The sequence below is a fragment of the Lemur catta genome, chromosome 6 (assembly GCF_020740605.2).
Source record: "Lemur catta isolate mLemCat1 chromosome 6, mLemCat1.pri, whole genome shotgun sequence".
Lineage (NCBI taxonomy): Eukaryota > Metazoa > Chordata > Mammalia > Primates > Lemuridae > Lemur > Lemur catta.
Window position 1 is genome coordinate 7,302,700 of NC_059133.1, and position 13,551 is coordinate 7,316,250.

A 13,551-nucleotide genomic window follows, 5' to 3' on the forward strand; every position below is an offset into this window, starting at 1 on the left:
TTTAAGAAATGTTTGTTTAATTGGAAAGCCCACTTAAGTAGAATGGGTCATTTCCTGACAACATAAGAAAAATAAAATTATTGTATTAATATATCCAATGACAATTAAAAAACACAACAGCATTTTTTTATTAAAAAAATAAAAACATTAAAGGGAAATGTATGTCTGTGGCATGGCTAAGAATGAATGAGAACACTGCACTATACATAATTATCTGCTCAACAAATCCTATGTCAGATAGCCCCTAAAACATGGCTATGAGATGTTTATTATGCTATCAAATGTTCAGTTGCTATGGTTAATCTGGGACTCAAAGGACAATATACCTGGGTCAGAGACTAAAAATTGCCAGAATTTCATAACAGCCATTTTAACTACCAGTAACATCTGTAGAATTTGACTGGAATCTCACCGGGATTCCAGTCTGTTTCATGTCCAAGTATGTTGCGATACATAAAAGCCACCTAAGCTTTTAACTAGAAAGCTGAAGACCATAGAAACATATAGGAAGAAATGGAAATTTCTTATTCCAGCATTATAAATGAACAAAGGAAACCCAATCCAAGGAAAGGGTTGTTGGGAGCACAGACGCCTGGGAAGTGAGAAGCCAAAGTTGTGGACTTACTTTCCTCTCTTTTAGAAAGTAGCGCAGGTCTGAGAAGTTGGAGGGAGATCCCAGCTGTGCAGCTTCCATTCCCACAGCTGTTTAGATATTGTTGGCAAAGCCAAGCATTCCTGGACAAGCACTGTCAGGATACAATTTGTATCACTTTGGTTGTAACATTATCTTTGTCTTCTGAGGAAGTCACTGCCTGTCTGCTTTTGGCTCTGTACCTTGAGTTTTCCTGATGTCACGGGCAAACTTCTAGCGCTACAGAGATTATTAATCCCCTAGTTTGTACTTCCCTAATATAAATATATATTTTTAAAATCCTGTAATTTATGCTCCAACAATCATCATGTTTTGTATGTCCTGGGCCCATATCCAGATTTAAAGGAGGTGAACATACTGGCTTTTAAAGCTACTATGTATCACAGAAGCTCCTAAATAAGCCACTTACAGTAATCTAGCCCTGCTCACCTTGCAGTTGTATAACTGCACCCAATACTGTGTTTAGAGAAATATGCCTCTTTACCACTGTCCTGCCAGTGCTAACATTAGAGAAAGATAAGGATCATAGGATGTTTACAGGTACTTGGTGGATTCCATATTTTGTTTTTATCAGCAGTAGAGGAAATCACAGAATGGTAACAGGGGTATTTCTCTGAAAACTGGGTGCTACTACTCTGATAGAGTAAGTAGAGGATCTGCCTTTGGCCAGCTCAGCAGCTATAAGGAAACCTATGAGGGTCAATGTATTAAGATCTTATAAAGGAAGCACAAATGTTTGGGAAAGGAATCATCTTCAAACTGAAGAGACCTAATAACGGCTGGAGGCCTGGATCTGTAGCAGTCACATATATATTTTTCTTTCTCTTCCATTTCCTTCCTTATCAAGAATCTAAATACTTTACAGGCCCCGCCTAAGGCAACCAAATGGCAAGAAACGCTGAAAACTGTTTTGTTTGAGAGCTAGTGTTGCTAGAATCTGGACTGTGGCTGAATGGCAAGATTACAGGACACCAGTGCCCCTAAGGGCTCATGTGGCTCTAGTAGATATGCAGGATCTGGAGTAGGTAGGGAGGGGTTGTGGAAGGTATGTACTGGTCACCCACAATCACTGGCAGATGGCTTTTAGCATAGGCAGAGACCGTGGTGATTAGCTAAAAATACAGGCATCAAACAAACATCTTATGATATTAGGTGGATCTTGCAAAAGTGCAGGAAGGGAAGGACCCGAAACCAAGAAGAAAATTTTCTGTATGTTTAAATGTGTTAATTGGAATGCATGGACATATATAACCAAAACTTTTCTTTATGTTAAAAAAAATCAAACTTGCTCAGGTCCTTAATTCTACTGAATTAATGTTACTAAAGCTGCAGTAACATACTGTTCAAAACTTCATTTTTCTAGATTTCTATTTACTTAAAAAACCGTACATACATCATTATATACATTCATAGAGCTGCTGCACACTCCCAAATGGAACACGTGTATAAGCGTACACACAGAGGCACTTAGCACGTGTGCAGGGAAGCCAGCGCACACCCTCTTGAACCTGAGATGCATGTTGGCTGTGATGAAGGTCAAGAGGCCCTGTTGCATATCTGTTCAATGTCATTCATCTCTTTGGGACAATCTGCAGAAAGGATGAGAGGCGAGTCCTGAGTCACAACTACATCATCCTCAATTCGTACACCAAGACCCCGAAACTTCTCTGGGGCATCTCTGTCATCCTCCGGAATATAAATGCCTGGGAAGTAGAAAGAAGAATGTGCTGTTCAGCAATGAGAGTAACTGGGTGACTTGGGGAAAGTAAGTTAACTTCTCCATCTTTTTTTTTTTTCCTAGAGATCAGGTCTCGCTCAGGCTGGTCTTGAACTCCTGGCCTTAATTAGTCCTCCCCCCTCAGCCTCTCAAAGTGCTAGTATAACAGGTGTGAGCCACTGTGCCTGGTCAAAATTCCTTGTCTTTAATATTGGATCTTAGCAGCACCTACGTAACAAGAGTTGTGAGGATTAAATGAGATAATACATATGAAAATGCCTAGTACATAATGGTCAGTAAATGTTGACTATCACTACTAGAATTATTATTATAGTTATTTTGTATATTAGACTATAGGCTCCATACAACTATCATAATGTTGATCGTGATTCTGTCATATGCTGGTGGCTCAAGCAGGCCCCTAAAGTTACTTAACTTATGAGTATGTCAATATACGGTGGGAACCAGCAGATTATATAAGTATATTCTTCCTCTGCCTTAGTCACCTGCAAAAAGGCACTTTGTGAAAATAAACACAAAATGTACTTAAAATTTATTAAAATATTTATTTAGGGATTATTAGCCTTAACAACCAGAAATGATTATAAAGATTTTTTCCCCTCTCAAATAAGCTATAACTGATGTACATAATGTAAAATAAGAGAGAAACAGAAAGACTTTAACGCACATTTAGAAAAATCTAGGAGCCTCAGTACCCTTCCTAACCATGAAGTTAGACAGACACCAGGTCTTTTCATATTAAAGAAATGTAACCTTCTTCCACTCTACTCACAGATACTGGTCCGTGATAAAATGAAAAAGACCAGGGAAAATGTAGTCAAAGTTTAAGGAAGTACCCAGGTACCAACTAGATTGAAATAAATGGTATCTAAGGCCACAGAGAGCAATGTATGACTGGGTTCAAACAGTTGTATAAAAGATATTTCCCAGCCATAATTTATATAATTTAGTGATTAAAATATTTGAATCTAAAATTGAGACCTGTTTTTATGACAAAACTTGCATTAGTGTTTAACAATCAACTCGTGTAACATCAACCTTCAAGTTCACTGTGGCCACCACTTCTCTTCTGAATGCTGCCCAACACCTGGTATCATTCAAGTCAGGTAATCTGTTCGATTGTCAGCTTTCTCTGAAGCTTGTGAGGAACAAGTTGCATACTAAGGATTAGGGTTGTGCTGGGTAGTTCAGTACAGCTTGCAGAGTAGTTCAGTACAGCTTGCAGAGGTGTTGCAACTGGAGCATGGTGCATCTGTGTGTCTCTCAGCATGCGAGCACCAGGGCTCTGGAGGCTTTCGTGGTCTACCAGTACTAAACGAGAGACCAGGACAAAATGGCCCTGGCAAAGGCAGGATTAAAAAAGATCCATTTCTTAATATCTACTTATATAAAGTATACTCCATCTGTTGTTTATTGAAGGAGTCAAATTAAACAAACTGTGTGATGTTAAATAAGAAAGCTAAAGATAAATCTAAAATGAGTATCTTCTCCACTGGAGAGATTTTTTTCCCCCAGTCTCTTCTAATTTAATTATGTTGGTTCAGGTAAAAATAAACAATGTTTATGTCATACTATTATTATAACACCTCTCCTTACCTGGCTCAATTGTGATCACCATCCCGGGCTGCAGAGGGAGGGAACGGGGCATGTCTGGAGTGTCATGCACATCCATCCCAAGGTAATGGCCAACATGATGAGGGCAGTATTTTCGAGCAGCCTGAAAAAGGTATTACTACAGTATTATTAGAGCATAGTATTATTAGATCCCTTAAGGGGAAAGTTGGGCATATATAAATTAGTGAGATATGTGTTAATATCTCCCCCATGGTATTGCCACTTAGGTTTAACCTACCCTTGGGCTAATGCTTAAGAAGTCTGATAAATTGCTACCTTTTGTATGCAATTCTGCCAACTGCATTCTAACTAATTTGCCAATATTTAATGTACTACATACATGCTGATTTGGGTAATCCCAGCAATGACTGTCTCAAATGACAATCTTGGCTGGACATGGTGGCTCATACCTGTAATCCTACCACTTAAGGCTGAAGCAGGAGGACCGCTTGAGACTGGGCAAGTTACAGTGAACTATGATTGTGCCACTGTACTCTAGCCTAGGCAACATAGCAAGACCCTCTCTTGAAAAAAATCTCTCTTCTTGGGGAAGGGAGAATGATTGTTAGAGTTTTTTTTCCAGTGTTCACATATACCTCTCAGGAAGCCTACTTAGGAGGCCCCAAGTATTTCACGGCAACTTGTAGAGTAGGCATAATTATCGGGCATTTACCAGCTTGGATATTTCTAACAGTTAACTGAAGATTTGTCAGCCTGAGAAAAAGGGAATTTATAGCTACTACTTCTTCTCTTGTTCTTTTTTTTTTTTTTGAGCCTCTATAGCCCAGGCTAGAGCGCAGTGGTGTGATCACAGCTCACTGCAACCTCAAGCTCCTGGGCTCAAGTGTCCTCCTGCCTCAGCCTCCTGAGTGGCTGGGACTATAGGTGTGTGCCACCATGCCTGGCCTCAAGTGATCCTTCCACCTTGGTGTCCCAAAGTGCCAGGATTACAGGTGTGAGCCACCACACCCGGCCTATAGCTTCTTTTTTATTGATAACAGAAGTCCTGGCAGCCTAAACTTGGAGGTGGGAGATGCCCAATGGTCTGTCCAGCTTGACCACCTAGCATCTTAATTTTTAAGCTGAGGTTTTACATTTTTACTGAACAATAACATTTTGCATGCAGAAAAAATTCACTAAAGATGTTGTCTTGGGCATAGTGTTGAAGTTTCAATGATGTTACTGAAGCAACCTCCCCATCAACCTCCAGAATCACCACAAAAGGATTAAGAGTTAACTTCTCATTTTTTGTCCTTTTCCACCCTGTCCGCACCATACTTCATTTTATGTTTTCTGAATATTGAGTTAATACCGCAGTATCCAATGAATCAGAATGTGCTGCCATCTTCTGGGAGAAATAAGTACTGACTTCTTTTGTTTTAATCTATGTTAAAGCTAAGCTCCTCTTACAGATGACAAGCTGCAAAGACCATTACCTAAATCTAATAGCTTTATTTAGGGTAAAAACCTAGCAGCATGTTAGGTGTTCTTGAGAACTGGGGTCAAGAGAAGTGAAGTACCTTGAAGGTATTATTTTCTTTAACATTCTTCATGATCCCTAACTCTTCAAGTTTCTGTCCTATCAGTGTCAGCATCATGCTGTAGATGTTCTCCAAGCTTGTCCCAGGGAAGCAGAGGGTCAGACAGTCTCTCTGGATCTCTAGAACAGCTTCATAGAGTTCTGCCTGAGGTGCAGTGAACCTGGGGACAGGAAAACCAAAGAACTTGAATTTAGCATAATCTGATATTAACAGTAAGTTTGCTTCTAAGTTTGATCAGAAAAACTCCAAGAGGATGATGATGGGGCATTTTTGATGTTTAATAAGTACCAATATCATTACTAACAGGACCTTAATCATGCCCTAGAGGCTCAAGAGGAAGAGCAATAGTCCTTCAAGCTGGAGCAGCAACAGTTTCTCCTTCAGATGGTCAGCAGATACTTACGAGGTCAAGCTAGAAGATGTACATAGCCATGAATGCAGTCAGAGGGCCAGACCAGGCTCACCCTTGAACCTTTCTAATCCCACATGATATAGATCACCATTAAAAAAAAAAAAAAAAGAGGAAGGAAAGCCTAGGGATCCACTTCTGATAGGTGAAGCAGATATCATGGGACAAACTATTAATATCAACACCCTGGCTATTACTTACTAGTATTTAAGTGTCCTTAAAATAACAATTTCTTTAGCAATCATGGGGGTAAAATGAGAGAACAGTGAGCTGGGATGATGTATGATATGTATTCTCACTGTTGATGGGAGTATGAATTAGTATAACCAATTAAATCAAAGGCCTTAAAGATGGTCATATAATTTGAACTTATAATTCTGTTCTAAGAATCCATCCTAAGAAAGTATTTGAAATTCAAAAAAACTGAATGTTGCCTAAAAGAAGAATGGTTAAATATAACAATAGGATAGTATAATGAATACCTATGTACCCATCTCCTATGTTCAACCATTATCAACACTGTTATGATTATACCACCTATAAATGCACCTATCTGTACCCCACCATACGATTACCAAATAATTATTTTTTAACAGTTATTTTTTAACATAAAATTTACCTACTCGGCTGAAAAAAAAAATTACCTACACTGAAATGCACAAATCTGGGCTGTAGTTTGACAAATGGGTGTACCAATCCTGTTGAAGCTGGGGACAATGAACTCGTACATTCTGCTGAGTCTTCTTTGCCAGTAGAAGCAGCCCTTCCACCCCCATCTGAGAAAGTTAACCCTGTTTTGCCTGACAACCTACAGGTAATTTCCTTGAGGTGGTTGCTTATAGACCTATAGCTAGATTCAAGTCTCAGACGGCCCCAAAAGGCTAGGACAAAGTATGACCCATGAGAAGGTGTACTATAGCCCAAAAAGAACTGCATGATTTTTCCAATTTATGCAGACAAAAATCTGAGAATATGCGTGGGAATGGATATTTACAGTGTAAGATAATGGTAGAAAGAACATAAAGTTGAATCAGGCCTAATTTATTGATATGGGTCCACTAAGCAGAGATTCTAGACTCAATGTTGCAGCTCTAGGGCTCAGCAAGGCTCTAACAGTTTGGTTGGTTGGTTGGCTGAGACATGGACCAAAAGGGAGCCTACAACAAATGAACTCAAATGCCAGAACTGCCTTAGTATACTGAAGGAATTCTGCCTCAAGACTGAATATAAATCTTGCCTAAGTTTCCAGCTTGGCCTATAGATTCTTGGACTCAAGACTGCAACATCAACTCTTGCTTGAGTATCCAGCTTGCCAGCCTCCTCTATAAAAGTCAGACATGCCAGCCCCCACAATTGCATGAGCCAATTCCTTAAAATCAATCAAACTATCATCTATCTATCTACTTACCTATGCACACACATCCATCCATCCATCCATACACACACACAGCCTATTGCTCCTGTTTCTCTGGAGAATGGTGACTGATGCATATCCCTATCCCTACCCCTATCATTATACAGAATATTTCTATCTCCCTCGAAAGTTTCCTTGTGACAATTTATAATCAGTACCCCTAATCCCAGAGGCAAATACTGTTGTGATTATTTTCGCCTTAGTTTTGCCTAATCAAGAACAACAGGTCAGGAGTTCAAGGCCAATCTGAGCAAGAGCAAGACACCCTCTCTACAAAAAATAGAAAATTTAGCTGGGTGTGGTGGTGAGCGCCTGTAGTCTCAGCTACTTGGGAGGCTGAGGCAGTAGGATTGCCTGAGCCCAGGAGTTTGAGGTTATAGTGAACTATGATGATGCCACTGCACTCCAGCCTGGGTGACAGAATGAGACCCTGTCTCAGAAAAGAAAAAAAAAATTTAGCTTTCATATTTAGTTCTATATTCCATCTCATAGTAATTTTTGTATATGGTGTGAGATAGGGGTTGAGCTTTGTTTTTTAATGTAGATATCCAGTGTTCCAGCATCACTTGTTGAAAAGATTTTCCTTCCCAGAAGGCTTTAGCACCTTCATCTGAAATGAATTGACTATATAAGTGGAGTCTATTTATGGATTCTCTATTCCATTCCATCTACTTATGCCTATGTTGACACTGTATTATTGTCTTGATTACTGTAACTTTATAATAAATCTTGAGGGTAGTTTAAATCCTTAAGTTTTTTTCTACTTTCCAAGATTGTTTTGCTTATTCTAGGTCCATTGCATTTCCATAAAGATTTTATTATCAATTTGTCAATTTTTACAAAAAAAGGCTTATAGGGATGATGATGGAGATCATGTTCAGTCTACAGATTAATTTGGGGGAAAAGGACAACCTTACAGTATTTCATCTCCCAATTCATGAAGATGAAATATCTCTCCACTTCTTTAGTCTTTAGTTTCTTTCAGTAATGTTTTATTTTTTATTTTATTTTTATTTTTTTAATTTTTATTTATTTATTTATTTATTTTGAGATAGAGTCTCACTTTGTTGCCCGGGCTAGAGTGAGTGCCGTGGTGTCAGCCTAGCTCACAGCAACCTCAAACTCCTGGGCTTAAGCAATCCTCCTGCCTCAGCCTCCCGAGTAGCTGGGACTACAGGCATGCGCCACCATGCCCGGCTAATTTTTTCTACATATATTTTTAGTTGGCCAGATAATTTCTTTCCATTTTTAGTAGAGACGGGGTCTCGCTCAGGCCAGTCTCGAACTCCTGACCTCGAGCGATCCACCCGCCTCGGACTCGCAGAGGGCTAGGATTACAGGCGTGAGCCACCGCGCCCGGCCCAGTAATGTTTTGTAGTTTTCAGTGTTGAGAATTTTGAGATTTAGTCCTAAGTATTTTATGTTTTTTGATGATATGGTAAATGAAATTCTCAAAAGATTTCATATTCCAATTTGCTTGTTTGCTAGTTTATGGAAATTTACCTTTTTTTTTTTTTTGTTATAGAGACAGGGTCTCACTCTGTTGCATAGGCCAAAGTGCAGTAGCCTGATCATAGCTCACTGTGACCTCGAATGCCTGGGCTCAGGGGCTCTTTCTACCTCAGCCTCCCAAGTACCTGAGACTACATGTGTCTGACTAATTTTTTTCCCAATAGAGATGGGTCTCACCGTGTTGCCAAGCTGGCTCATTTTTTTTCCCAGTAGAGATGGGTCTCATTGTGTTGCCAAGCCGGCTCATTTTTTTTCCCAGTAGAGATGGGTCTCATTGTGTTGCCAAGCCGGTCTCAAACTCTTGGCCTCAAGCGATCCCTCTGCCTCAGCCTCCCAAAGTGCTCGGATTACAGGCATAAGCCACAGCGTCTGGCCAGTTTATGGAAATTTAGATTGATGTTTTTATATTTACCTTGTATCTGAGATCTTGCTAAAATAAATTCATTTCTTTTGTTGATCTCTAGGATTTATAATGGAAACAATCATGTCATCTGTAAATAGGGACATTTTTACTCCCTTCTTTCCAATCTTTATGCTTTTTATTTCTCTTGCTTGCCACACTGCCCAGGCTTGGGCCTCTATTACAAAGTTAAACAGAAGTGGGGACAGTGGGCATTCTTCTCTTGTTTCTGATCTTTTTTTCTTTTTTTAGAGACAGGGTCTTGCCATGCTGCCCAGGCTGGAGTGCAGTCTTGCCATGCTGCCCAGGCTGGAGTGCAGCGGTGCAACCACAGCTTACTGTAGCCTCAAACTCCTGGGCTTAGGCAACCTTCTTTTTTTTCAACGTCTGGGACTTCAAATAGATGTGTTAGATTGCTTGAAAATGTCTCATAGGTCTTTGACATTTTATTCATTTTTCTACAATATATTTCTATTCTTTCAACTGGATAATTTCTATTTATGTTCAAGTTCACTAACTTCTGTTACCAATCTATTTTTAAGTCCACCTAGTGAATTTTCCATTTCAGTTATTGTCCTTCTCACCTTTCAAATTTCCACTTAAACATTAAAAAGTATATTTTTATTGTAAAACAAAACATACAGAAAGCCAAACAAATCAAATATAAACCCTATGAAATTATTATAAAGCCAACACCAGTCAGATTAAAAAAAAAAACTTGGCTAACTATCCCAGAAGCCCTGTGTGTCCCATAACAATGACAATCCCCCCAATAAATAACCATTATCCTAACTTTTACAGTAATCACTTTCTTATGTTTTTTAATTTTTGTGTACATGTTTATCATTTTTATTAAAATTTAATTCATATACCATAAAATTCACTCACTTTAAAAAGCACACATTCTATGGATTTTAGTATATTCAATGTTGTGCAACCATCACCATTATCTAATTTTGGAACATTTTCATTACCACCCCTCTAAAAATCCTATATCTGTTAGCAGTTACTCCCCATTGCTTGTGTTTTTTTTTCTTTTTCCATTGTGCAACCCACTTCAGTACCAGCAGCCAATGGGCACAGGCCAGGCAATGGTTTGGGGCCACAGTTTGTTCTGGCATGGGGCACTATGAGGCCCAGGGGGACGGGCCTGCCATAAATCCAAACCTATACATCATTCCTTGTGTTTTTAAAAATATTTTTATCATTCAAATATGCATCCCAAGATAATTTTCCTCCTGCTCATTTAATATAAATTTGATATGCCTTTTAAATCTCTTTTAGATAACAGGATCTGCCTCCATTTCCTTGTAATTTATCTGTTAAAGAATCCGGGCTGTTTGACACACAGAGTTTATCACAGTCTGGATTTTGCCAATTGCATACTGGTATGGACTGAATGTTTATGAATTTTGAGGTTTGTTATGATACCCTATTACCTACTGTTTAGTTTTGCTATCTAGTTGCTATATTTTTATTTGACAATTTGGAAAGATTGAAAAACTATACTGCTGTTCTCATCTTTCCAGAATCCTTGTTTCTTTATACAGTTTCTATTTCTCACTGAGATTCTCCATCTGTTCACTCATTATGCCTATATCTTTCTTTAAGTCTGTGGCTATATCTATAATAGCTACTTTATTTATTTTTGCTTTCATATTTAATTAATTTAATTTTTTATGTTTTTTAGAGATAGGGTCTTACTGTTACCCAAGCTAGAGTGTAGTGGCATGATCATAGCTCACAGTAACCTCCAACTCTTGGGGCTCAAGTGATCCTCCTGCCTCAGTCTCCTGAGTAACTGGGAGTACAGGTGTATATCACCATGCTGGCTAATTTTTTTACTTTTTGTAAAGATGGGGTGTTGCTATGTTGCTCGGGCTAGCCCAGGCAACAGAGCAAGTCTCTGTCTTTGGCAACACCTGGCCCCCCAAAAAAAACACCACCACCAACAAAAAAACAACCAACCTATGGCTTTCTGCTGCCCAAGCTGTGTGGATTCCGAAATGTTCTCAGGCACAAAGCTCGAACTACTAAATTTACTCATTACAGTTCTTCTTTCAAGGAGAAAGTAAAGTTTTTGTAAAGTTTTTGCCTGTTTCTGGAAACTCTGTAGTGTCTTTAGACAGTTGTTTTTTAGTATTTTGTCCAGATTTTATAATTATTATCTGTGGAGGGTTAATCCAACCAAAGTATTCTACTATAACCTACTTATTACTTTTGTAATGAGAAAAAAAAAAAGTCAAATTTATTTTTAAAACAATGTATATGAACCAAGTGTGGTGGCATGCCCCTTTAATCCCAGCTACTCAGGTGACTGGGGTAGGAGGATCACTTGGGGACATTTGTTTGAGGCTGCAGTGCTCTATGATCATACCTATGAATAGTGAATGCACTCCAGCCTGGGCAATATAGAAGACCCCATCTCTCTTTTTTTTTTTTTTGAGACAGAGTGTCGCTTTGTTGCCCTGGCTAGAGTGAGTGCTGTGGCATCAGCCTAGCTCACAGCAACCTCAAACTCCTGGGCTTAAGCGATATTACTACCTCAGCCTCCCGAGTAGCTGGGACTACAGGCATGCGCCACCATGCCTGGCTAATTTTTTCTATATATATTTTAGTTGGCCAGATAATTTCTTTCTATTTTTAGTAGAGACGGGGTCTCGCTCTAGCTCAGGCTGGTCTCAAACTCCTGACCTCGAGCAATCCACCCGCCTCGGCCTCCCAGAGTGCTAGGATTACAAGCATGAGCCACCGTGCCCGGCCCCCCATCTCTTAAAAAAAAAAAAGTCTGTGTGTGTTAGTTAACTGGCTGTTTCTAGGTGAATGATCCTGTGGCAGGATGAATAAGACAATCTCAGAAAATAATCGAGAGCTTTTCAAAGACAGTTAAAGGGATCTGTATATATTTCCATAGTCATTTTTTCCAAATATATCCATATTCTAACTTATACTCCTAAAAAGCAGTGGGATACATTATTCTGTAGATGCCTTACCTCCCATTGACAGGCCAGGTGCGGGTGATGTCACTCACATAGCAGGAAGACTCACAACCTCCATCCAGAAGCACCATTTCCCCTTCCTGGAACAAAGTAAGATAAGTTAAAGTGGGTAATATCATAACTGTAAATTGTTTCTTCTAATTTAAATTACACCTTTTATTTTATTTTTTTAAAAAAAGCTCTAATTTAAAGGAGACTAATCTCTGGTTGCTTCTCACAAGAAACAGCATCTAAGCTTTTCAAATTAATTTGCATTGGTTCAGGAATGGTCACACTACATAGTGTTTAAGTGCATAGGCTTTGGAACCAGACAGCTTGGGTTTGACTTACTAGGTGTAAACATTAGCACATCATAAATCTTACTATTATCACTACTAATTTTTAAAAACTCCCTTTCTCTTTGCTTTGTGGGAATAAAAAAGAAATACATAAAAAATCCTACATAAGCTGGTATCCAGGGCCTTATTCAAACACAATTACCCTTAATCCTTTAACTTTGGAACATCACTTCCCCTGCTGCTCTCTATCATAATATATGTGGGGAAAGAAAATAACTTTGGGTATATCTCTAATTTAATACATATCATATTATACTGAAATTATCTATTTATGCTCTTGAAGACAGAGCACATCTTACTCATATCTAAATAAGTACAAAATCTGGCAAACAGTAGGATAATGGTTAAATGAGTACATACATAGTAATGGCAACTTTGAAGAATGGATATGGTTTTTGTTTTTGGCAATAAAATGGAATAAATTTCCTGCAAGAAAACAATCAGATCCTGGATAAAAATATACTTTATGAAATGTTGACGTTATATAACTTAAAAGACTATTTGTTTCTTCCAAAAAGACAACCCAGAACTGAAAACACAGCTGGGAGTAGGGGTAAGCAAGCAGATTAGACAGACAGCTGAAGAGAAAATTAAGTTTCATTGAAGACAGACCCATGAAAATCACCTGTCAGAATATGACAGAGAGAGGCAAGGCAAAGGTAAGTGTGAAGGAGAAGTTATTTTATGGAGAACAGAATGAAAAGGTCTAACATACATCTATTCGAAGTTCTAAGGATTAAATAGAATGTAGGAAAGATGATATGTGAAGAGATAATGTCTGAGAATTTTATAGAACTGATGAAAGACATGAACCTACAGATTCAGGAAGAAGAAATAAATTTATTTACATAAATGTACATAACAGTAAATTTGTAGGCCAGGTGTGGTGGCTCATACCCGTAATCCTAGCACTTTGAGAGGCCAAGGCAGGTGG

General features: G+C 38.7%; 1 protein-coding gene and 1 non-coding gene across 5 annotated transcripts in view; both read right to left on the minus strand.

The window, feature by feature from the left end:
- Positions 1–2,077: 2,077 nt before the first annotated feature.
- Positions 2,078–13,551, minus strand: part of XPNPEP3 (X-prolyl aminopeptidase 3) — a 49,862-nt gene continuing 38,388 nt past the window's right edge. For 3 of the 4 annotated variants that reach the window (XM_045554832.1, XM_045554833.1, XM_045554835.1), the window contains 4 exons: positions 12,274–12,359; positions 5,525–5,705; positions 3,987–4,107; positions 2,078–2,355 (listed from right to left, as the gene is read on the minus strand). In XM_045554832.1, coding sequence (XP_045410788.1) covers positions 2,189–2,355; positions 3,987–4,107; positions 5,525–5,705; positions 12,274–12,359 — 555 coding nt within the window. In that variant the 3' untranslated portion in view covers positions 2,078–2,188. Of the gene's footprint in view, positions 2,356–3,428; positions 3,730–3,986; positions 4,108–5,524; positions 5,706–12,273; positions 12,360–13,551 lie in introns of all 4 variants that reach the window. The other variant, XR_006735945.1, reaches the window with a different exon arrangement.
- Positions 10,322–10,453, minus strand: LOC123640919. The gene has a single exon (XR_006736147.1). It is a non-coding gene; the product is annotated as a small nucleolar RNA SNORA42/SNORA80 family (small nucleolar RNA).